This window comes from Ranitomeya imitator, chromosome 3, assembly GCF_032444005.1.
Source record: "Ranitomeya imitator isolate aRanImi1 chromosome 3, aRanImi1.pri, whole genome shotgun sequence".
Classification (NCBI taxonomy): Eukaryota; Metazoa; Chordata; class Amphibia; order Anura; family Dendrobatidae; genus Ranitomeya; species Ranitomeya imitator.
Genome location: NC_091284.1, coordinates 755,945,588 through 755,971,921, shown reverse-complemented (window position 1 = coordinate 755,971,921; position 26,334 = coordinate 755,945,588). Strand labels below are relative to the sequence as shown.

The 26,334-nt window shown below is 44.0% G+C and overlaps 1 protein-coding gene across 1 annotated transcript in view; it reads right to left on the bottom strand.

Annotated features, from left to right (window-relative positions):
- LOC138671082 (probable tRNA methyltransferase 9B) overlaps positions 1–26,334 on the bottom strand; it is an 85,978-nt gene that overhangs the window by 5,358 nt on the left and 54,286 nt on the right. The window contains exon 3 of the mRNA XM_069758982.1: positions 2,668–2,841. Coding sequence (XP_069615083.1) covers positions 2,668–2,841 — 174 coding nt within the window. The remainder of the gene's footprint in view (positions 1–2,667; positions 2,842–26,334) is intronic.

The window sequence follows — 26,334 nt, the reverse complement described above, 5'->3', positions numbered from 1 at the left end:
CAGAGACACAGTCTTTGATTTTAATGGAGAGGAGGTACTCTCACCTAGGGCAGCCTCTCCTGCTGGCCCAGGGTTTTGGAGTTTTAGATCTACAGGGCAGAGACCGTCTGGATGTTCCTTGCAACCGCAGCAATACCGCGTTCCCTTCTTGCGGCTGGATTTGGGCTGCTGCTTTGCCAGCCCACTTTTATCAGGTTTCTGGGATTTTGCTTGGGTAGCTGCTGGGACAGGTAGAGGAACAGGTGGGTTTTGGACGGACTTGGTCTGACGTGACGATTTCTTTGGGGGATTAACTCGTCTAGACCACCTCTGGGATCTGGTGAGGGAAGACTTTGCAGGAGGAGCAGGTTTAGGCGCTTTGAAGGCTTTAACAAAGGCTTCCAGGAAAGCCCCAAGGTCTGAGAGGATTGGATCCCTTGCTTCCCAGAGAGGGTTCATCCAATTCAATGCATCTCCTGCTAGATAGGACAAGATAAATCCTACCTTGAACTCATCAGAAGAAAATTCGGAAGGATTAGCTTCGATATACATCAGACTACGCTCCAGGAACTCCATGCCCTCCTCTGGATCCCCATAGTATCTAGGCGGAAGGAGTTTTTCTCTACTGGCAATGTAATCATACAACTCTCTAGAGATTATGACTGGACCACCAGGAGTAGGTGTAGGCAGATCTTTCAACTGAGTATAAAAACCTTCTGGGGGCCAATACAGGCTAGAAGAGAGTTCATTTTGCTCCGAGAGCAACGGCTCATGGGACCCAGCGGGGACCATGGCCTGAGCAATCTGTAACGCTCGCGCCGAGACTGGTTGGCGCGGGCACCTGGGGGTGTGGCCCCACTGGACCACAGACCGAACTTCCCTGGAAGGGGCGTAACTAAGTAGCTTCCTAGGTGTTCGCTGGAGCCTCTGATGGTGAGGTCAGACTTGTGCAATAGGAAGCTACCAGGTACCACTCCAGGGTGGAGTCGGACTGTGGATGCTGATCCCACCGGGGACAAGACACAGGCAGGCAGGCACGGCTGTGACACTGGCTGACAGACGGGTATGGCAGAGGCCCTGACGGGCGGACTGGCTTGACGGAGATACAGGCAGGCAGACGGGCGCGGCTGGCACTCAGGCAGACAGGCGGGCACGGCTGGCACTGGCAGACAGGACTGATACTCTGGTAGGAACTGGTATTCAGATGGATGTGAGGAAACAGGTAAGAACCTATTCAGACTGGAGAATATAAAGGAACAGGTAGAGACCTGTAGGGAAAGTTGCAGAATTAAGATAGAGCAAGAGTGGAAGAAAAGCTGAATCGCAGGAGGCGGAGTACAAGTAGAAGGTGGAGCTATGAGCAGAGAAGGAGAAGGCAGAGCGTAGAGAAGGAGAAGGCAGAGCCAAGGACGGAGCCACAGGAGGCGAAGCCAAGAGCGGAGACGCTGGAGGTGGAGCCAAGAGCGGAGACGCTGGAGGCAGAGCCAAGAGCGGAGACGCTGGAGGCGGAGCCAAGAACGGGGACGCTGGAGGCGGAGCCAAGAGCTAAAGACGTAGAACCGCAAGGAGCGGTGCCAGGTGGAACCGCAAGGAGCGGAGCCGTAGAGCAAAGCCACAGAGAGTGGAGCAAGGTCAGAGAGCAGAGCTGAGAGAAAAGCTGAGAGACACAGAGCCACAGGTTGTGGTAGAACTGAGCAGAGAGAAGCAGAGCCACAGACAGTGGCGAACAGAGCAGAAAGATAAGGCAGAGGTACACACAGCTGAGTGGGAAATGACTAATGACAAAGAAGGAGCAGGGACGGACATAGACCAGAGTACAGACAGGAACGGACACGGATACACAAACAGAACACAGATGAAGGCCTGCAATAGTGTAGCCCTCAGAGACAGGAAACACACGACCTGGCAGCTCAGTAGCAAATGCTAACTGAGGGGAATAGTTTGCTCAGGCATCCTCCAATGGGTGAGGATGCCTTAAGTATCAGAGGCATCAAGGCTATTGGCCAGAAGCACCTTAGGGAGGTGCACACAGTCTCAATAAGAATCTGGAGTGGCTGGCGCCGCCCCCCTATGCACACAGCCAGGAAGTGTACACAGAGCAGGCCGCCATGAAGCACATGGCATGGAACCAGCAGCAGACAGATCTCACAGCATGGCACTGGGTGAGTGAGTAGATGTAACAGGCAGGTGGGGAATGGAAGGCCATGCAGTGATGCCGGCAGGGTTGTTACAGTTTCAAGGAAAAACATGCTTTAAAAGCCGAGAAAAACCAATTTGCACTATCTACTGGTTGGACAAGCGGGTCCCCAGTGGCTTCTCCCTGCCCACTGCTAGTGACTGACAGGTCTATGCCCACGTGCGTGTATCAGCAGAGACCTGTCAATCCAGGTCAGCGGGCAAGGAGAAGCCGCTGGTGACAACCTTGCTGTAGAGTTGTTGGACAAGCGGGTTTTAAAGTATGTTCTTCTCTGCACGTGTCACACAAGCATATTACAGGTACATTTTGCTTGTATTCTGCCTATCTGATCTCTCGCACTATAACATGGCCACATAAACATGTAATATGTCTGTGCGATACTGGCACAAAAAAAAAAAAAAAAACAGGAACAACATGGACTCTATATGATGTGAGGAACCTAAATAGTTTGTGCTTGTAGTACAGAATGAGTAGCAAAGTCTATAACTCACCAGCTATGGACAGGACGGCATCAAAACAGCCATCCCGATATGGGAGACGCAGTCCATCACACACCATTACTTCATGGCCTCGATTTCTTGCAGCCTCCACCAAGGGCAAGCAATAATCACATCCCACTTTATATGTAGGACTGTTGATATGCAGATATTTTCCATTTCCACAACCTGAAATTATATTGAAACCTGTGAGATAATGGAGGATAAAACAATACTGATAGTGATGTATCAAAACTGGATCAAAGAAAACGTGGAGCAGTTCTGAATGATATAGTTTATCATGATGCACGCAACCTCCGATCCTCACAAGATCTCCTTCTCTACTCCCCTATTATCTCCTCTTCCCACAATCGCATACAAGATTTCTCTCGTGCATCCCCCCTACTCTGGAATTCTCTACCACAACACATCAGACTCTCGCCTTCCATCGAAACCTTCAAAAAGAACCTGAAGACCCACCTCTTCCGACAAGCCTACAACCTGCAGTAACCACCGATTGACCAAACCGCTGCACGGCCAGCTCTACCCTCACCTACTGTATCCTCACCCATCCCTTGTAGATTGTGAGCCCTCGCGGGCAGGGTCCTCTCTCCTCCTGTACCAGTTGTGACTTGTATTGTTCAAGATTATTGTACTGTTTTATTATGTATACCCCTCCTCACATGTAAAGCGCCATGGAATAAATGGCGCTATAATAATAAATAATAATAATGATGATGATAATAATAATAATAATTAAGTAGCTTAAAAAAAAGTTTAAATTTGTATAAAATAAAAAAGTAGTGGGTCTCAAAAAATGACACATTATTTAAAAATATTTTTCCATCGATGGAGTGGTGGGAGGGATTGCTTTTTGCATGCTAAGCTGTAGGTTTATTAGTACCATTTTGGGGTGCATACAATGTTTTAATCACTTTTGTATTCCATTCTTTGTTTCTTTTAGGGGGATGGTGCGGCAATCGAAAATCTGTAATAGGTTTTATTTTGTATTTATCCTTATAGGTTAAATAATGTTTTCATTTTGATAGATCGGATTTTTATTGATGTGGTGATGCAAAATTTGTTCATTTTATTTATTTTTTGGATTGGAAAAAAAGCAATCAATTGTCTGAAACACTGATGTCTGGCCTAGGATCGGTGCTGTAAGATCACTGATCTTATGCTGGCTCCTGGCAACCACAGGCCAACCAGGGTCAACTCTGATTGGTGCTATCTACGATAACATCGGTCACACAAATCAGAGCACAAAATGCGCTGTGACTTGTAAATCACAGCCCTGTATTTCCTCAGTCTAGCTTCGAATTTGTACAGGGTGGTCACTGTCCATCTGTGTACTGGGCTGGGCCATATGGTGCCACAGAAGCCTGTGTCATCACTGTGATTGCTGCTGCTGCTCCTCCTGGTTAAGTAGAAAGAAGAGTTCCTGATCTCACACTGATCCTTGCCTGATTTTTCCCTAATCCACCTTAATCCCTCTCCCACCTCCGCCTCTCCTCCCTCTGCCCGAATTCTGCCTCCGAGCAGTTATCAGTACTTGATCGCACATTTTTTCGCAGTTTTTTCTTTTTTGTGCATTGTGCAGCTGCAAAACGTTGATCAGTGACGCAATTCACACATGCTTTATGTTTTCCACAACTTTTTTTTCCCACTAACTATCCCCCCTCCACTAACCCTTTGCACCACTCCATGTGTGCATCCTACAGCCGCTCAGCCACTGAGCCACTGATCAGACGTACACCACTGATTAGCACTTCTGCTCATTTTTGGCAAGAACTTCTTTTTCCTTTTTTTTTTTTTTTTTTTCTTTTAGCACCTTTTTGCACCACACCAGTGCATGAGTCCTACAGCAGTCGAGCACTGGTCGGTGACAAACATCACTAAGCTGGCCTCCGATTATTTTTTTTTGGGTGAAAAAAGTCAAGTAAAAGATAATTTAGATTAGTTGATAGGATTAGATTAGTTAGAGATAGTAAAATATACTGTAGTAATCGTCGTCTACTATAGTACTATAGTATTTTTTTTATTGAATTGAGTTAGTGTCAGTAAAGGGAAAAAAAATGTTTGATTAGTTGATAGGATTAGATTTGGGACGGTAGGATATACCATAGAAATAGTCATCTACTACAGTATTTATTACTGAATTTAAAAAAAAGAATCATCCGTGTGTCTTACAGCCGTTGAGTGTTGATCACTGACGCACATCAGTTAACAACCTACGGTTGTTGGAGTTTTTTTTATTTTAAAAGAATCAAAAAATAATTTACATTAGGGACAGTAAAATATACCGTAGTAATCGTCAACTACTACAGTATTTTTAACTGAATTGAATCAGGTTTGGTGTCAGTTGTGGTGCATCAGTATTTGGTCTTTTACTGATGTCCGTTTAGTTGCTGTTTTTTATTTTTACCAAATTTTAATATTTTTCTTTCTATGTTTTCTTGTTTTTCTTTTAAATAAAAAAAAAGTTTACACCAAGCACTCACACACATCTGAATAAAATTTGGTACACACACAAACACCACATACGTGAAAAATGTCCGAAACCCGGTATTCAGCGTAGAAGGTATACGCTTTCCTTTCCTCCGACATTGACAGGAAGGGAGAAGATTCCACCTTACTTTAATTTTTCTTACTCCTCCTCTTCTTCTAGTGATACCGAACCAGCACGAAGACGCCCCAGGACCGAAAATGAACCAGCGCACACCATTATTAACCCCGTCTGGACGTCACCTCTCGAAAATTTTGACCCACAGATTCCTGATTTTGTGGCGCAATCAGGAATCCAATTTGACACTACCAGCCTTACAGAAATGGACTTTTTTAAAGTCTTTTTCTCTGAAGATTTTGTAAGTCTCATTGTGTGGTTTGTATGCACAGCAATTTTTATCCCCACATCTGACTTCATCATTTTCCAACTGGACCCCTGTAGATGCCATAGAAATTATGAAGTTTTGGGGCCTGGTTCTTTACATGGGGATAGTGAACAAGTCAGAAATTCTGCAATATTGGGGTGTTGACGTTTTGTATAGCACTCCAATGTTTCGCATGGCTAGGGCACAGCCACACTTTGAGGACATCCACAAATTCTTGCATTACAGTGATAATGCACAATGTCCTCCCCGAGAGGATGCCAACATTGACCGACTTTTCAAAGTTTGGCTGGTCATTGAGCACTTCAGCAACAAGTGCTGAGGTGTACAACCCTCAAAGGGACATCTGCGTCTCTAATCCATTCCAAGGAGATGCTTAAATTCCGGCAATACCTGCCCAGTAAGAGAGCCAGGTACGGAATTAAGCTGTACAAACTCTGTGAGAGTACCTCAAGGTACACCCACAAGTTCAGGGTTTATGAAGGGAAGGACACCCTGATTCATCCCCCTGAATGTCCCCCTGTCCTGGGAAAATTGTGAGGGATTGGTGCATCCACTTCTGGATCAAGATTATCACCTCTAATGTAGATAACTTTTACACCAGCATGCCACTGTTCAAGTTCCTCTCTGCGTGAGGTACCACAGTCTGCAGTACAAGAGGGATGTCCTTTTTCTTGACCACCATACAAGGTGATGGCAGTACCCCCAGCACTGTACGAGGTACCTCTACACAGGTCCGCAAACCAAACAATGTATTGGGGTACAACAAGAACATGGGATAAGTTAATCTTTCTGATTAAGGCTTCCAGCCATACAGTGCTCTGTAAAAAGCCAAGGTGAGGTACAAGAAGCTGGGCATGCACATCATACAGATAGCAATATACAACACTTTCATGCTATCACGATGTGCAGGCCCGACTGTGACCTTCCTTCATTTCCTGGAAGTAGTGATTAAGGTCCTAATATTTGGGAAGGCTCGGGAACTGAGAGTGCCAGGACAACATTTCCCAGATGAGGTCCCTTAAACTGCAAAGAGAGGAAGGACCCAAAAAACATGCAAAGCATGTTACAGAAAGGGGATATGAAAGGACACCATTTATCAGTGTGACACCTGCCCAGACAAACCTGGTCTGTGTATGAAAGACTGTTTCAGAGTCTCCCACTCATCCATGGACTAATAAATTTATTTCTGACTTACACAACTCACGTATGCCAACGCGACGTACATCACACAACTCATATGCCAACATGATGCACTCTACACTACTCACGTATACCAACCTGATATACACTACATAATTCAAGTATGCAACCACAAAATTCACATACTAGGCTGGGAAACCACTAGATCAATTCCAATATAGGGTCACTAGTGGGGGCTGGTGTTCCACTGATTAGGCACAATAAGGTCTCTCCAAACGAGACGGGACGCTCGAAGACCATTCCATCATCTACATTCCAAAACATCACTACTTCCCTTCCAAACCCTGTCGTGCACCCAAACAATGGTTTTCCTCCACATATGGGGTATCCACATATTCAGGATAAATTGCACAACAGAGCTTTGGGGCCATTTTCTCCTGTTACCCTTGTGAAAATAAAAACATTTGGGTCTAAAAGATTTTTGTGGAAAAAAAAATAAATGTTTTCATTTTCACAAAACAACGTTACAATTTTTTATGAAGCAACTGGAGGTTCAACGTACTCAATATAAATTTAGATAAATTAATTGGAGGGGTCTAGTTTCCAAGATGGGGTCATTTGTCTGAGGGTTTCACTTTTTAGGCACATCAGGTGCTCTCTAAACACGAAATGGCTTCTGCCATCAATTCCAGCTATTTTGCGTCAAAACAGTGCTCTTTCCCTCTTGAACCCTGCTGTGCACCCAAACAGTTGTTTCCCCCCACATATAGGGTATCAGCATTTGCAAAAGAAATTGCACAACAACTTTGGGGTCCATTTTTCCTGTTACCCTTGTAAAATAAAAATAAATTGGGGGTCTAAAGTAAAAGTTAAGTGTTCATTTTCCTTCCATTAACTCCTGTGAAGTACCTGAAGGGTTAATAAACTTCTTGAATGTGGTTTTGAGTACATTGAGGGGTGCTCTTTTAGAAAGGTGTCACTTTTTGGTATTTTCTGTCATATTGACCACTCATAGTCACTTCAAATCTGATGTGGTCCCCCCAAAAAAACGGTTCTGTAAACTTTGTTGGAAAAAATGAAAAATTGCCGGTCAACTTTTAACCTCCTAATAAAAAAATTGTTTCAAAAATTGGGCTGGCGTAAACTAGACATGTGGGAAATGTTATTTATTAACTATTTTGTGTTACATATCTCTGATTTAAAGGCACAAGAATTCAAAGTTTGAAAATTGCTATATGTTCCAAATGTTTGCAAAATTTCTGTAATTTTCACAAATAATCACAAGTTATATTAAAGAAATGTTACCACTATCATAAAGTATAATATGTCACAAAAAAAACACATTCTCAGGGTCCGTGGGATCGGTTGAAGCATTCCAGAGTTATTTCTTCATAAAGTGACGCTGGTCAGAATTGTAACATTTCGCCTAGTCTTCAAGCTGAAGACAGACTCGGGGGTTAAGGGGTTAATATAAAATTATTATTATTATTAGTAGAACCCAAGAACACCATCCAAACCACGAAACATGGTGGGGAAAACATTATACTTTGGGAGAGGTTTAATGCAAAGGGGACAAGATGACTGCACCTTGTTGAAGGTCATGTATCGCAAGAATTTGGCCAACAACCTTCAGTAAGAGCATTGGAGAAGGGTTATGGCTGGAAATTCCAGCATGACAGGGACACGAAACACGCAGCCAGGGCAAACTTGGTCAAGAACTATAGGAAATGTCTCACCTCTACGAGTAATTACAAACAAAGTTTTTATACCAAATATTAACTTCTGTTTTCTATTAAATAATTAATTTGCATTTTATAGCATGAAATATGTAAAAATTATACAATGTGATTTTCTGCATTTATTTTAAGATTCTGTCTTTCACAGTTGAACTGTACTTACGATAAAAATTACAGAGCTCTCCATTTTTTGTAGGTGGCAAAACTTGCAAAATCGGTAGTGTATGAAATACTTATTTCCACACTGTACCTTTGGTCATTATGGCCGAAGAGTTCTATTTTAACCTCATCACTACACAGAACTTGTTTCCAAAATGCATCTGTATTGTTTAGATGTTCTTTTGCATACTTCTGACGCTGAATTTTATGGGGAGGGTGCAGGAGAGGTTTTCTTCTGATGACTCTTCCGTGAAGCCCATATTTGTGCAGGTGTCTCTCTAGCAATCCTAGGAACAGCTGTCACTGAAATTTTGCTTGGTCTTCCAGGCTTTATCTTTACCTCCACTGTTTGTTGTGAGTTCTGTTTTTGAGCTCCCTCTGGTGGTTACTGATGGTACTGGGTGATTTGTGTTCTGCTGTCTCTGGTGTCCACCTGTTCTATTAGGATTTGGGAGTTTCCTATTTAACCGGGCTTTCTTGTCATTTCCTCGCCGGCTATCAAGGTTATCAGAGTGTTTTGTTACCTCAGCTTCTGGCTTCAGTAATCTTCAGGACAAGCTAAGTTTTTGATTTTCTTGTTCCACGTTTTGATTTATTTTTGTCTTGTCCAGCTTGCATATAATTGTTTCTTTGCTGCTGGTTGCTCTAGCGGGCTGTAATTGCTCCTCATGTTCCATGAGTTGGAACATGAGTTCAAGTAATTACAGGATGGTTTTTTTGAAGGGTTTTTTGCTGACCGCGCAGTTTACTTTTGTATCCTCTGCTATCTAGTTTTAGCGGGCCTCATTTTGCTGAATCTGATTTCATACTGTGTATGTGCCTTCCTCTCATTTCACCGTCATTATATGTGGGGGGCTGCTATTTCTGTGGGGTATTTCCCTGGAGGCAAGAGAGGTCTGTGTTTCTTCTAATAGGGGAAGTTAGATCTTCGGCTGGTGCGAGACGTCTAGGATCAACGTAGGCACGTTCCCCGGCTATTGTTATTTGTGTGTTCAGGTTTAGGGTCGCGGTCAGCTCAGGTTCCATCACCCTAGAGCTCGTTGGTGCTTGTCCTTTTGTGATTCCCTGCCATTGGAATCATGACAGTATAGCCGGCCTAAAATGTTTGGGCTGAAGTAGGAGGAAAAGTAGTCTGAGGAAGTTTTTTTTTTTTTTCTCTCCTCTGAGGTTGGTGCCTAGCCCTAATTGCAGCCTGGCTGATTTTTTTTTTTTCCTCCTCTTAATCCTTGAATGGCTCTGACCTTAGCTGTTTATCATGGACGTCCAGAGTTTAGCTTCCAGCTTGAATAATCTTGCTGCTAAGGTTCAAAATATACAAGATTTTGTTGTACATGCTCCTATGTCTGAACCTAGAATTCCTATTCCAGAGTTCTTTGCTGGAGATAGATCTAGTTTTCTGAATGTTAGGAACAATTGCAAGCTGTTCCTTTCTTTGAAATCTCGCTCTTCTGGAGACCCTGCTCAGCAGGTTAAGATTATTATATCTTTCCTGCGGGGTGACCCTCAAAATTGGGCATTTGCATTGGCACCAGGGGATCCTGCGTTGCTTAATGTGGATGCGTTTTTTCTGGCATTGGGTTTGCTCTATGAGGAACCTAACCAAGAGATTCAGGCTGAAAAAGCTTTATTAGCTCTCTCTCAGGGTCAAGATGAAGCAGAAATATATTGTCAAAAATTTCGGAAATGGTCAGTGCTTACTCAGTGGAATGAGTGCGCCCTGGCTGCAAAGTTCAGAGATGGCCTTTCTGAGGCCATTAAAGATGTTATGGTGGGGTTCCCTGTGCCTACGGGTCTGAATGAGTCTATGACTATGGCTATTCAGATTGATCGGCGTTTACGGGAGCGCAAACCTGTGCACCATTTGGCGGTGTCTTCTGAACAGGCACTTGAGACAATGCAATGTGATAGAGTTCAGTCTAGAAGTGAACGGCAAAACTATAGGCGGAAAAATGGGTTGTGCTTTTATTGTGGTGATTCAGCTCATGTTATATCAGCATGCTCTAAACGCGCAAAAAAGATTGATAAATCTGTTGCCATTAGTACGTTACAGTCTAAGTTCATTCTGTCTGTGACTCTGATTTGCTCATTATCATCCATTTCCGTCGATGCCTATGTAGATTCAGGCGCTGCCCTGAGTCTTATGGATTGGTCATTTGCCAAGCGATGTGGGTTTAGTCTTGAGCCTCTGGAAGTCCCTATTCCTTTGAAGGGAATTGACTCTACACCTTTAGCTATGAATAAACCTCAGTACTGGACACAAGTGACCATGCGTATGACTCCCGTTCATCAGGAGGTGATTCGCTTCCTGGTGTTGTATAATTTACATGATGTTCTAGTACTTGGTCTGCCATGGTTACAAACTCATAATCCAGTCCTTGACTGGAAAACAATGTCTGTGTTAAGCTGGGGATGTCAGGGGGTTCATGATGATGCACCTCCGATTTCTATCGCTTCATCTACTCCTTCTGAGGTTCCTGTATTTTTGTCGGATTATCGGGATGTTTTTGAGGAGCCTAAGCTCAGTTCGCTTCCTCCTCACAGGGATTGCGATTGTGCTATAGATTTAATTCCTGGTAGTAAATTTCCTAAAGGTCGTTTGTTCAATCTGTCAGTGCCAGAGCATACTGCTATGCGGGATTATGTTAAGGAGTCCTTGGAAAAGGGACATATCCGTCCATCTTCGTCCCCTTTGGGAGCAGGTTTTTTTTTCGTGGCCAAGAAAGATGGGTCCTTGAGACCTTGTATAGATTATCGTCTTTTGAATAAGATTACCGTAAAATATCAGTATCCTTTGCCTTTGTTGACTGATTTGTTTGCTCGCATTAAGGGGGCTAAATGGTTCACTAAGATTGATCTCCGGGGTGCGTATAATCTTATACGAATAAAGCAAGGTGATGAGTGGAAAACCGCATTTAATACGCCTGAGGGCCATTTTGAGTATTTGGTAATGCCTTTCGGACTTTCTAATGCTCCTTCAGTCTTCCAGTCCTTTATGCACGATATTTTCCGTGAATATCTGGATAAATTTATGATTGTGTATTTGGATGATATTTTGGTTTTTTCTGATGACTGGGAGTCTCATGTTCAGCAGGTCAGGAAGGTGTTTCAGGTCCTGCGGGCTAATTCCTTGTTTGTAAAGGGCTCAAAGTGTCTCTTTGGAGTCCAGAAGATTTCTTTCTTGGGGTATATTTTTTCCCCTTCTACTATTGAGATGGATCCCGTCAAGGTTCGGGCTATTTGTGACTGAACGCAGCCTACATCTCTTAAGAGTTTGCAGAAGTTCTTGGGCTTTGCTAATTTCTATCGTCGTTTTATAACTAATTTTTCTAGTGTTGTTAAGCCTTTGACGGATTTGACTAAGAAGGGTGCTGATGTTGCTGATTGGTCTCCTGCGGCTGTGGAGGCCTTTCAGGAACTTAAACGCCGGTTTTCTTCTGCTCCTGTGTTGCGTCAGCCTGATGTTTCGCTTCCTTTCCAAGTTGAGGTTGATGCTTCCGAGATTGGAGCGGGGGCGGTTTTGTCACAGAGAAGCTCCGATTGCTCGGTGATGAAGCCATGTGCGTTCTTTTCTAAAAAATTTTCGCCCGCTGAGCGGAATTATGATGTGGGTAATCGGGAACTTTTGGCCATGAAGTGGGCATTTGAGGAGTGGCATCATTGGCTGGAGGGTGCTAGACATCGGGTGGTGGTCTTGACTGATCACAAAAATCTGATTTACCTTGAGTCTGCCAGGCGTCTGAATCCTAGACAGGCTCATTGGTCACTGTTTTTCTCTCGTTTCGATTTTGTGGTTTCGTACCTGCCGGGTTCAAAGAATGTGAAGGCGGATGCTCTTTCTAGGAGTTTTGTGCCTGACTCCCCTGGAAATTCTGAGCCCACTGGTATCCTTAGGGATGGGGTGATTTTGTCGGCCGTCTTCCCAGACTTGCGACGTGCTTTGCAGGAGTTTCAGGCGGGTAAACCTGATCGTTGTCCGCCTGAGAGACTGTTTGTTCCGGATAGCTGGACCAGTAGAGTCATCTCTGAGGTCCATTCTTCTGCGTTGGCAGGTCATCCTGGAATATTTGGTACTAGAGACTTGGTGGCCAGGTCTTTTTGGTGGCCTTCCTTGTCTAGGGATGTGCGTTCTTTTGTGCAGTCTTGTGAGGTTTGTGCTCGGGCTAAGCCTTGCTGTTCTCGAGCCAGTGGATTGTTGTCACCTTTGCCTATCCCGAAGAGGCCTTGGACACACATTTCCATGGACTTTATTTCGGATCTCCCTGTCTCTCAAAAAATGTCCGTCATCTGGGTTGTGTGTGACCGCTTTTCTAAAATGGTTCATCTTGTACCCTTGCCTAAGTTGCCTTCCTCCTCTGAGTTGGTCCCTCTGTTTTTCCAGAACGTGGTTCGTTTGCATGGGATTCCGGAGAACATCGTTTCTGACAGGGGATCCCAGTTTGTGTCTAGATTTTGGCGGACGTTCTGTGCTAAGATGGGCATTGATTTGTCCTTTTCGTCTGCATTCCACCCTCAGACGAATGGCCAGACGGAGCGAACTAATCAGACCTTGGAAACTTATTTGAGGTGTTTTGTTTCTGCTGATCAGGATGACTGGGTTACCTTTTTGCCGCTGGCCAAGTTTGCCCTTAATAATCGGGCTAGTTCTGCTACCTTGGTTTCTCCTTTCTTTTGTAATTCGGGGTTTCATCCTCGTTTTTCCTCTGGTCAGGTGGAGCCTTCTGATTGTCCTGGAGTGGACATGGTGGTGGATAGGTTGCATCAGATTTGGAGTCATGTGGTGGACAATTTGAAGTTGTCCCAGGAGAAGGCTCAGCAGTTTGCTAATCGCCGTCGCCGCGTGGGTCCTCGACTTCGTGTTGGGGACTTGGTGTGGTTGTCTTCTCGTTTTGTTCCTATGAAGGTCTCTTCTCCTAAGTTCAAGCCTCGGTTCATCGGTCCTTATAGGATCTTGGAAATTCTTAACCCTGTGTCGTTTCGTTTGGATCTCCCGGCATCGTTTGCTATTCATAATGTGTTCCATCGGTCGTTGTTGCGGAGGTATGAGGTACCTGTTGTTCCTTCGCCTGAGCCTCCTGCTCCGGTGCTGGTGGAGGGAGAATTGGAGTATGTTGTGGAGAAGATCTTGGATTCTCGTGTTTCCAGACGGAAACTCCAATATTTGGTCAAGTGGAAGGGTTATGGTCAGGAGGATAATTCTTGGGTGGTTGCCTCTGATATTCATGCTGATGATTTGGTCCGCGCTTTTCATAGGGCTCATCCTGGTCGCCCTGGTGGTTCTCGTGAGGGTTCGGTGACCCCTCCTCAAGGGGGGGTACTGTTGTGAGTTCTGTTTTTGGGCTCCCTCTGGTGGTTACTGATGGTACTGGGTGATTTGTGTTCTGCTGTCTCTGGTGTCCACCTGTTCTATTAGGATTTGGGAGTTTCCTATTTAACCGGGCTTTCTTGTCATTTCCCCGCCGGCTATCAAGGTTATCAGAGTGTTTTGTTACCTCAGCTTCTGGCTTCAGTAATCTTCAGGACAAGCTAAGTTTTTGATTTTCTTGTTCCACGTTTTGATTTATTTTTGTCTTGTCCAGCTTGCATATAATTGTTTCTTTGCTGCTGGTTGCTCTAGCGGGCTGTAATTGCTCCTCATGTTCCATGAGTTGGAACATGAGTTCAAGTAATTACAGGATGTTTTTTTTTAAGGGTTTTTTGCTGACCGCGCAGTTTACTTTTGTATCCTCTGCTATCTAGTTTTAGCGGGCCTCATTTTGCTGAATCTGATTTCATACTGTGTATGTGCCTTCCTCTCATTTCACCGTCATTATATGTGGGGGGCTGCTATTTCTGTGGGGTATTTCCCTGGAGGCAAGAGAGGTCTGTGTTTCTTCTAATAGGGGAAGTTAGATCTTCGGCTGGTGCGAGACGTCTAGGATCAATGTAGGCACGTTCCCCGGCTATTGTTATTTGTGTGTTCAGGTTTAGGGTCGCGGTCAGCTCAGGTTCCATCACCCTAGAGCTCGTTGGTGCTTGTCCTTTTGTGATTCCCTGCCATTGGAATCATGACAACTGTTCCTGTTCACTGCTATTTCTTAATTACGTTTTGAACTGAGGAAAGGGCAACTTGAAAATGCTTTGCTAGCCTCATATAGTCTCCTGCTTGGCAGGCCTCCACAATTTTCATTTTGAGAGTGCTAGGCAGCTGCTTAGAAGAAACCATGGCTGCTGTTTTTTGGCACAAGGTTAGAGGAGGTTGGGTTTTTATAAAGCTGGGAAATTTGCATCACTTGGCCTTTCCTAACAATGATGGTGAACAAGCCATAACCTTTACAGGCTAATTAAGGCCTGAAACAATGGTCAAAGTTATCTGAGCACACAAATCTACAGGGTGCTCAAACATTTGCATCGGCTCATTTTCCTTTTTGTAATTTTTAAAGTGAAAAAAAGTTACAATATTGTTTTTTTTGCCTAAAATGCAAAGTAAATGTGTCATCTTTAACTCTAGGCCTTTTGGAGATAATTTAATTTTCAACTTGCTTAGCTGTTCACAATAACAGTAATTTTGACCAAGGGTGCCAAAACGTTTGCATGCCACTGTATAAAAGACACCACGTGACAGTTGCAGTAAACCAGTTTCAAGAGCAGCCTCCATGTTTCACAGTAGGTACAATGTTTTTTTCTTTGCATGGTTCATTTTTGTGTCTGTGAACATACAGTTAGGGCCAGAAATATTTGGACAGTGACACAATTTTCGCGAGTTGGGCTCTGCATGCCACCACATTGGATTTGAAATGAAACCTCTACAACAGAATTCAAGTGCAGATTGTAACGTTTAATTTGAAGGGTTGAACAAAAATATCTGATAGAAAATGTAGGAATTGTACACATTTCTTTACAAACACTCCACATTTTAGGAGGTCAAAAGTAATTGGACAAATAAACATAACCCAAACAAAATATTTTTATTTTCAATATTTTGTTGCAAATCCTTTGGAGGCAATCACTGCCTTAAGTCTGGAACCCATGGACATCACCAAACGCTGGGTTTCCTCCTTCTTAATGCTTTGCCAGGCCTTTACAGCCGCAGCCTTCAGGTCTTGCTTGTTTGTGGGTCTTTCCGTCTTAAGTCTGGATTTGAGCAAGTGAAATGCATGCTCAATTGGGTTTAGATCTGGAGATTGACTTGGCCATTGCAGAATGTTCCACTTTTTGGCACTCATGAACTCCTGGGTAGCTTTGGATGTATGCTTGGGGTCATTGTCCACCTGTACAATGAAGCGCCGTCCAATCAACTTTGCAGCATTTGGCTGAATCTGGGCTGAAAGTATATCCCGGTACACTTCAGAATTCATCCGGCTACTCTTGTCTGCTCTTATGTCATCAATAAACACAAGTGTCCCCGTACCCAACTGTTGATTTTGCTACTCCAAGCATGTCTGCTATCTCTCTGATGGATTTTTTCTTTTTTTTCAGCCTCAGGGTGTTCTGCTTCACCTCAATTGAGAGTTCCTTTGACCGCATGTTGTCTGCTCACAGCAACAGCTTCCAAATGCAAAACCACACACCTGGAATCCACCCCTGACCTTTTAACTACTTCATTGATTACAGGTTAACGAGGGAGACGCCTTCAGAGTTAATTGCAGCCCTTAGGGTCCATTGTCCAATTACTTTTGGTCCCTTGAAAAAGAGGACGCTATGCATTACAGAGCTATGATTCCTAAACCCTTTCTCCGATTTGGATGTGGAAACTATCATATTGCAGCTGGGAGTGTGCACTTTCAGCCCATATTATATATATAATTGTATTTCTGAACATGTTTTTGTAAACAGCTAAAATAACAAAACTTGTGTCACTGTCCAAATATTTCTGGCCCTAACTGTATAGCTGGCGTGACTTGAAAAATGCTTCAATTCTTTGTAATCCGTCCAAAGGACATTTTCCCAGAAGCTCTGTGGCTTTTCAATATGTATTTTTGACAAATTCCAGTCTTGTTTTCTTTTAAATTTTTTTTTTCAACAGTGGTTTCCTCCTTGGTTGACTTCCATGAAGTCGACTTTAGCCAAGACAGTGACAAATGGTGCGATCTGACAATGATGTACCTTGACCTTGGAGTTCACATCTAATCTTTTTGGAAGTTAATATGAAAGCTAACCAAAGAGGCCAGACTATCAGTCTTTTTACTTTGTCATCAATTTTCCTATTGTAGCCACATTCAGGGAGGTTGGCTACAGTCCAATAGACTGTAAACTTCTAAGCAACATGTACAACTGTAGTAACAAGAACATCGGCTGAGATCAAGCGTAATTTCTCTAAAAAAGGCGTCTTTTAGGATTTGAAGAGGCAGCCGCCTCAGTAAACTGATACATTATGCACACTGGGTACGGTGCACTGAAAGTATTGCATGTGGCTTATATAGTTATTTGGTGGAAACCCTGGCTCTTCAGTATCAAAGCCATTAGGTTGGGTAAGTTTGAAAGCCTGAGGTACACAGTGCCTCAAGAGTGGTGACCCTGCAGTGTCTAAACTTACTCGGTGTGGGAAACTCACTGATTTCCATTACTCATTTGCACAGCACTTTTCTTCCACACTTATGCGAGTACACATCTTCAATACAGGCCTTCAGGCAAGGATGGGGGATTTTTTTTTTTTTTTATTTCCTGGTGGAAGCTCTGGTCAGTTTTACACTTTAAACACCCACTACTATTTATTTTAATTCTTTTTCAATGTGTGTCAGTTTTCGCTCGTGTGTCCTGTGTCGAGGACTACGTGGGTGTGGTTTCCTCAACAGTCTGGGGGATGGGGTGGAGGGCAATGTGTCCATCATGTTCCGCTCCTCTGGAAAATAAGTCAGCCTCCTGGTTTCCCTTGTGTGGCAACCCAGGGGGATCCCGGGAGCGCAATTTGAGCTCTGTGCTTCGGCAAAGGGGAGACACTAGTCCCAGTCCCAGACCTTCTGGCGTGGAGGGATAGGGAATGATTTGTTGGGCGCCCTCCTTCATTTGGAGTGGCCTGCAATAGTGCACATGGATGCAGTATTTTTTTTATGTGGCACATAACATTTCTCAGAGCACCTGGGTGAAGAAGAGCAAAGGATCTTGGGCTTTCAGTAAAAAAAACCCCAAAACACAGGAATATCAAGCTGTTTGAAGACAATCTTATAGTCATTACTTTTAAGATGTTTGTCTATAATTTTATCTCTAATCTCCTGAGACAACTCTCTCCTTAGCCTTCTTTGGTCCATGTTCAGTATGACACCATGATACCAAACAGCACACTGACTACTTTTCACCCTTTAAATATGGGGACTGACTGCAAGTTTGTAGACACCAGTTATGCTAATTACAGGACACAACTTAGTTTAACCCCTTTACCCCCAAGGGTGGTTTGCACGTTAATGACCAGGCCAATTTTTACAATTCTGACCACTGTCCTTTTATGAGATTATAACTCTGGAATGCTTCAATGGATCTTGGCGATTCTGACACTGTTTTCTCGTGACATATTGTACTTCATGATAGTGGTAAAATTTCTTCGATATAGCTTGCATTTATTTGTGAAAAAAAACGGAAATTTGGCGAAAATTTAGAAAATTTTGCAACTTTGAATTTTTATGCCCTTAAATCACAGAGATATGTCATGTAAAATAATTAATAAGTAACATTTCCCACATGTCTGCTTTAGATCAGCACAATTTTGGAACCCAAATTTTTTTGTTAGTGAGTTGTAAGGGTTAAAAGTTGACCAGCAATTTCTCATTTTTACAACACCAATATTTTTTAGGGACCACATCACATTTGAAGTCATTTTGAGGGGTCTATATGATAGAAAATAACCAAGTGTGACACCATTCTAAAAACTGCACCCCTCAAGATGCTCAAAACCACATTCAAGAAGTTTATTAACCCTTCAGGTGTTTTACAGGAATTTTTGGAATGTTTGAAAAAAAAATTAACATTTAACTTTTTTTCACAAAAAATTTACTTCAGCTCCAATTTGTTTTATTTTCCCAAGAGTGAAAGTAGAAATTGGAGCCCAAAAGTTGTTGTGCCATTTATAATAATAATCTTTATTTTTATATAGCGCTAACATATTCCGCAGCGCTTTACAGGTTGCACACATCATCGCTGTCCCCAATGGGGCTCACAATCTAAATTCCCTATAAGTATGTCTTTGAAATGTGGGAGGAAACCGGAGTACCCGGAGGAAACCCACGCAAACACGGAGAGAACATACAAACTCTTTGCAGATGTTGTCCTGAGTGGGATTAGAACCCAGGACTCCAGCACTGCAAGGCTGCAGTGCTAACTACTGCGCCACCGTGCTGCCCATTTGTACTGAGTATGCCGATACCCCACATGTGGGGGTAAACCACTGTTTGGGTGCACGGCACAGCTCGGAAGGGAAGGAGCGCCGTTTGACTTTTCAATGCAAAATTGACTGGAATTGAGATGGGACGCCATGTGGCGTTTGGAGAGCCACTGATGGGCCTAAACATTGAAACCCCCACAAGTGACACCATTTTGGAAAGTAAACCCCCTTAAGAAACTTATCTAGATGTGTGGTGAGCACTTTAACCCACCAAGTGCTTCACAGAAGTTTATAATGCAGAGCCGTAAAAATAAAAAATCATTTTTTTCACAAATATGATCTTTTCGCCCCCAATTTTTTATTTTCACATGGGTAAGAGAAGAAATTGGACCCCAAAAGTTGTGCCATTTGTACTGAGTATGCCGATACCCCACATGTGGGGGTAAACCACTGTTTGGGTGCACGGCAGAGCTCGGAATGGAAGGAGCGCCCGTTTGACTTTTCAATGCAAAATTGACTGGAATTGAGATGGGACGCCATGTTGCGTTTGGAGAGCCCCTGATGTGCCTAAACATTGAACCCCCCCACAAGTGACACCATTTTGGAAAGTAGCCCCCTAAGGAACTTATCTAAATGTGTTTTGACAGCTTTGAACCCCCAAGTGTTTCACTACAATTTATAATTTTGTAGCCCCCCAAATTATTATTTTCCCAAGGGTAACAAGAGAAATTGGACACCAAAAGTTGCTGTCCAATTTGTCCTGAGTATGCTGATACCGCATATGTGGGGGGAACCACCGTTTGTGCGCATGGCAGAGCTCGGAAGGGAAGGAGCGCCATTTGGAATGCAGACTTAGATGGATTGATCTGCAGGCGTCACGATGCATTTGCAGAGCCCCTGATGCACCTAAACAGTAGAAACCCCCCCACAAGTGACACCATTTTGGAAACTAGACCCCCCAAGGAACGTTTCTAAATGTGTTTTGACAGCTTTGAACCCCCAAGTGTTTCACTACAGTTTATAACGCAGAGTCGTGAAAATAAAAATTAATTTTTTCCCACAAAAATGTTTTTTTAGCCCCCCCCCAGTTTTTATTTTCATAAGGGTAACAAGAGAATTTGGACTCCAAAAGTTGTTGTCCAATTTGTCCTGAGTATGCTGATACCCCATATATTGGGGTAAACCTCTATTTGGGCGCACGGGTGCGCTCGGAAGGGAAGGACCACTGTTTTACTTTTTCAACGCAGAATTGGCTGGAATTGAGATCGGACGCCATGTCACGTTTGGAGAGCCCTGATGTGCCTAAACAGTGGAAACCCCCAATTCTAACTGAAACCCTATCCCAAACACACCCCTAACCATAATCCCAACCATAGCCCTAACCACACCCCTAACCCTGACACACCCCTAACCCTAATCCCAACCATAAATGTAATCGAAACTCTAACCCTAACTTTAGCCCCAACCCTAACTTTAGCCCCAACGATAACCCTAACCCTAGCCCTAACCCTAACCCTAGCCCTAACCGGAAAATGGAAATAAATATATTTTTTAAATTTTTTATGTTTCCCTAACTAAAGGGGTGATGAAGGGGGGTTTGATTTACTTTTATAGCGGGTTTTCCAGCGGATTTTTATGATTGGCAGCCGTCACACTAAAAGACGCTTTTTATTGCAAAAAATATTTTTTGCGTTACCACATCTTGAGAGCTATAATTTTTCCATATTTTGGTCCACAGAGTCATGTAAGGTCTTGTTTTTTGCGGGACGAGATGATGTTTTTATTGTAACATTTTCGGGCACGTGACATTTTTTGATCGCTTTTTATTCCGATTTTTGTGAGGCAGAATGACCAAAAACCAGCTATTCATGAATTTCTTTTTTTTTTGGGGGGGGTGGGGCCGCGTTTATACTGTTCCACGTTTGGTAAAATGGATAAAGTAGTTTTATTCTTCAGGTCAGTACGATTACAGCGATACCTCATTTACATTTTTTTTATGTTTTGGTGCTTTTTGTACGATAAAAACTATTTTATAGAAAAAATAATTATTTTTGCATCGCTTTATTCTGAGGACTAACTTTTTATTTTTTTGCTGATGATGCTGTATGGTGGCTTGTTTTGCGGGACAAGATGACGTTTTCAGCGGTACCATGGTTATTCATATCCGTCTTTTTGATCGTGTGTTATTCCACTTTTTGTTCAGCGGTATGATAATAAAGCGTTGGTTGCCTCATTTTTAAAAAATTTTTTTTACGGTGTTCAGTGAAAGGGTTAACTAGTGAGACAGTTTTATAGATCGGGTCGTTACGGACGCGGCGATACTAAATATGTGTACTTTTATTGTTTTTTTATTATTTAGATGAAGAAATGTATTTATGGGAACAATTTTTTTTTTTTACATATCTAAAAAATTATTTTTTTACTTTGTCCCAGGGGGGACATCACTGTATAGTGACAGATCGCTGATCTGACACTTTGCAGAGCACTGTGTCAGATCAGCGATCTGGCGTGCCCTGCTGCAGGCTTACAGGCGCCTGCTCTGGACCTGGAAGTACTCCCTGCAGGACCCGGAAGCAGCCCCGTGGCCATTTTGGATCCAGGGCCTGCAGGGAGGAGACACTCGGTACAAGGTGAGCACATCGCCTTGTACCGATTGTCTCAGGGAAGCCCGCAGGGAGCCCCCTCCCTGCGCGATGATTCCCTGTACCGCCGGCACATTGCGATCATGTTTGATCGCGGTGTGCCGGGGTTTAATGTGCCGGGAGCGGTCCGTGACCACTCCTGGCACATAGTGCCGGATGTCAGCCGCGATAGTCAGCTGACACCCGGCCGCGATCGGCCGCGCTCCCCCCGTGAGCACAGTCGATCGCGTATGACGTACTATCCCGTCGGTGGTCATACGGGCCCACCCCACCTCGACGGGATAGTACGTCATATGTCAGAAAGGGGTTAATGTTTTGCTACAGTCAGATTATTTTCAATGTTTTCTAGGGTACCATCAATGTTGTTTAGTTTTTTTTTCTCTTTTCAATGACAATTCTAAAGCAATGTCTGATTTTCATTAGTTGATATTCAGTAAATTGAAAATTACTTTTGTAAGTTTCAAATTATTTCAGTATCGATTGTAGATTTCTTTTACTTTACCTAAAGGCTACCAACAATTTTGTCCACGTGTGGACGTTAAGTTCAGCAGCACAATGAGTGCACTGTTTTTGTATTTCCTGAGCATGTCCTATACTTCCAAGGGAAACTCGTGTCCGTATAGCCTCACACACTCAAATGAAATCTTAAATGAAGACTATGTACAAAGTTGCTTGAGCAGTCCTGACCCGCATTTGCATTCACAGACCATGGAAAAGTGCGGTGCCGTTTCTGAACAAAAGGAGCAACGTTTTCTAATCTCATAAAACCTTTTTAAACTCTAAAGCGCGAATAATAATAGTCTTCTTAAAGTCACAAAAAAGAAGCCACCCAAAGCGAAAGTCATCTACTGGAATAGTTTAAAAAAACTATTTATCTCAATATAGTAATTATGCAAACCAGTTACACAAACTCCCAAACACTTATCCAATGCAGTCTGCTCATAATACCAGAATAATTACAAGCCTCTAATTTCACTCTTCTGTTTCTTTAGCAGGAAGAAAATTAAAAGGCCATGTATTTAAATGAGCCATTACAGGTAATTGTTAGTCACAATTGTTTTCTTCTGAATTGGGAGTAAATTACTGTTACCGGGCTATGCAAAATATTGTTGAAAACTGTTGATAAATTCCAAGAGTAATGAGTGGAGAAAAACTATTATTCATTGATGCCGGTATACTTTCACAAATAATTGCTGCAGTGAATAGCTGTGGGAGGATGTACACAGGGTTAAGATTACCAAATTAATATATTGTTTTAGGATAAACTATGGAAATTATATTGTGCATTATTTCAGCAAGCAATGAATATTTCCAAATGTGGCACCCCTAGGGGTATTTGCCACAAAAATAGTTACTGACAGTAAGTACAAATACTAAAATAGCAAGACTGCACTACCACCTCCGGCCAGAAGGGGGAGCTCCAGAGACTCCCCTTGATCCATTCTGGTCTGAGAGAAGAAATGGCAGTTGGGCCAAGGAGCTGATAGTGAGAGGTCATACAGTTGAATCTCTAACAGCCCTGTGACTGTTACCAGGCCTAAATCACCGGCCTGAGGAGAAGAGGGATAGAGAAAAAGGACATTGTGAGAACCGGGTAGCATTAATCACTACCCAGAACAGGCGCAAAGACGGATACCGGATCCGTAGCTGTATTCATTATATATAATACAGCAACCGGAAAAACGTGAGGTGATATCAGCTTCACTAGGGCCGGACGCAGCAACAGACACAGAGTTCAGCGGTACTCCCAGAGGGGGTAAACCGATAAAAGGACTCGGGTTGCCCGTCGAACCAGGACCCGGAGGGGACAGATTGGGCCGGCAGCCAGTTCACATACAGCAGCAGGGCCACACAGAAATTGCGCACAATAAGAGGCGAAGACCCCGGCAGGGTCAAAGTAACTCAGAGTTCCCATACAGACTCCGGTGACAGGACTGGTTGTAAATCCTTTTATGTTAAAGTAAACTGGTTAAACGTTTCAGTGCCTCAGTCTTTCATTTGGACAATAGCCATCTATCCAGGATCGAGATCGTCACCGCTGGGAGAACCTGCTGCTGATCAAGTAAGTGCCTGTCCCCTCATGATACCCCTTACACTGTGCATTGCCTGAGGCCACAGCACCGGGTCAAGCCACCCGTGACATCCCCCTCAAGAGACAGACTCCATTGGTCCGGTGCTGGGTATCCCGGTCTCCTGGGCGTCACAATTGGCGTCACGAACAGGATCTAGCCAGCCCGTATACCGGGTATTGTGTGCCGTGATTGGAGCCCAAAACTGTGAAAACTGGGATGAAAAATCTTGAAAATTGACTTTATTAAAGAAAAATCCATTCCCCATTGAAAACTATTGAAAGTGACTTTTCCCCATTGGTTATAATGGAGTAAAGATGGCCGCCATCCCCTGAGGTAATCACTTCATAACCGTTAGGCACGAGACTGTTAATTGAGCTACGCCATCACCTGAGCCCCAGTCTAACTGAAAAACTTCAGAATCCGCCATTACAGAGCGCGGTGGGTGGGAGCAGCAGGGGGCGTGTCATTGTGGGCGGCACCAAGCTGAGCGCTCTGACATCAGAGCAAGGGGAAAATCGATCCTGCTGCACAGCGGAACGAATCTACACTATCCCGACGGAAGCGGAGGACCGGAAGGGTCCGGATTAACTAAGGGGGCACAGTATGTCGCAGCACGGAGACGCCGCAGCACTCGGCAACGCTAATGCAGCTGAAAGACAGAGTGTCAATAGAGAGTCCGGCAGCGCAGCGGTGCAAGGAGTGGCGCCCATCATGCCGGTGCTGATGCCATATACCCCGGGTGGCCCATGGCTTCCAATGTATGAAGGTGAGCCTAATACCCTTGACGATTTCAGAGAAAAGATGCTGGCCCATTTTGACATGTTCCCTGTGGGTGAAGTTCAGCGTGTTAGTCTCCTGATGATGCAGTTAAGTGGCCATGCTAAGCGAGAAGTCACAGCATGGGCAGCTGATCTAAAAGGCACTGTTGAACGCATATTTGCTGGATTAAAAGCTACATTTGAAACCACGGCCAGCAGCAAAGCTAAAATACGATTCTTTAGTTGCAAACAAAAAGCTAATGAGGGCGTGAGAGACTTTGCCTTAAACCTGCAGGAAGCCCTTAAATCACTTACACTGGCTGAACCCATTTTTAACACCGGAGCGGATAAACTGCTAAGAGATCAATTTATTGAGGGACTCTACACCCCTTCTCACCGGGGGCATGTGAGCATGCTTGTTTTTAAGAACCCTGAATTGACATTTGCCCAATTAAAGGAGAGCGCTATACGTCTCCAGCTGGCAGAGGCACCTCGGGATCAGGATCCTGCGCAACCCATGGCAGAGGCACCTCAACAACAGGGAGTGCCAGTGACATCAGCTATGTCTGGGGCCATTGCTAAGCCCCTGGGGCCCAGTACTAATGAGGCTCTTCAACAAAAGCTTGACTCTTTAGCTGATGTTGTTGCTTCAATGGCTAAAACCATGCAGGAGATGAGAGGACACAAGATGGAGTTGGCAAACTGTAGAGAGGATGTTCCATGGATGAGACCCCGGAGATACCCGACATGGAGAGGACGACCCCGCGACCGCTACCAACCGGATGGACAGCCCATTTGCCGCCGTTGCCAGCAGCCGGGCCACTTTGCACGAGATTGTGATTTAAACGGGAATCCCCTGGGAATGCGGGCCGCTTCGCAGGAATGAACTTTCAAGGCCCAACACCCTGGCACGACAGGTACATCGGAGGACGACCCATTATCCCTATCGTGCTGGACGGAATTCCCCTCAACGCTTTGCTGGACACAGGTTCCCAGATTTCATCTATACCGTATATCCTTTATAAGAGGTACTGGGCTGATGCAGATATTGATAAAGGGCCCTCTGATGTTGAACTAGATATATGGGCCAGTAATGGTAAGTTGGTACCGAAACTAGGATTCAGGGAGATGACCATAAAGATTGGTAAAGTAGAACTGAAGAAACAGGGTATAATTGTTGTTGATGTTGACCGGCGGAACTGTGAACCAACTGTATTGATAGGAATGAATGTGTTAGAGAACTGCTTTTCCGAAGTCATTTCTGTCTTACAGCAAATTGCTGAAACTGCCCAATCCTGCCAGCAGAGAGTTCTCCGGAGGGAAATAAAAGTATTGATGTTAAGGCAACAGGTAGAAGTTGCAGGTGGAGAAATCGGCAGTGTGAGGGTAAGTGATCCAACGTCTATTGTAATCCCACCAAAAACAGAAATGCTGGTATGGTGTAGAGCAGCCATTGGTACTAAGGGACGAGATTATCAAGCCTTAATAGAACCAGTGTACACCGACAGCAGGCCCACTATACTCACAGCACGAGGGATAGTCGAGGTACACCGGGGACGAGTGCCGGTACGACTTTTGAACTGTGGAGAGGAAGAGGTCACTTTGCCAAGGTATGCTACAATGGCAAAGCTATATACTGTTGACAACAATGCCATCACAACCATTGAGCCCTTAGAACCAACCTGTCAGGTGGAAGGCAATGGCTCAGATGGAGAAATGGAGGATTGGTGCCAACAGCTACACGTGGGCATAAATTCAACACCTACCCATCAAAAACAAGGGGTGTATAGGCTAGTGACGGAATATGAACAAGTCTTCAGTAAACACCCATTGGACTTCGGACGGATAGAAGGGGTAGAACACACAATCCCCACAGGTGACCATCCCCCAATAAAAGAAAGATATAGACCCATACCGCCCGCTCACTATCAATGTGCAAAAGATATGCTGAGGGAAATGAAACAGGCCGGGGTAATAAGAGACAGCTGTA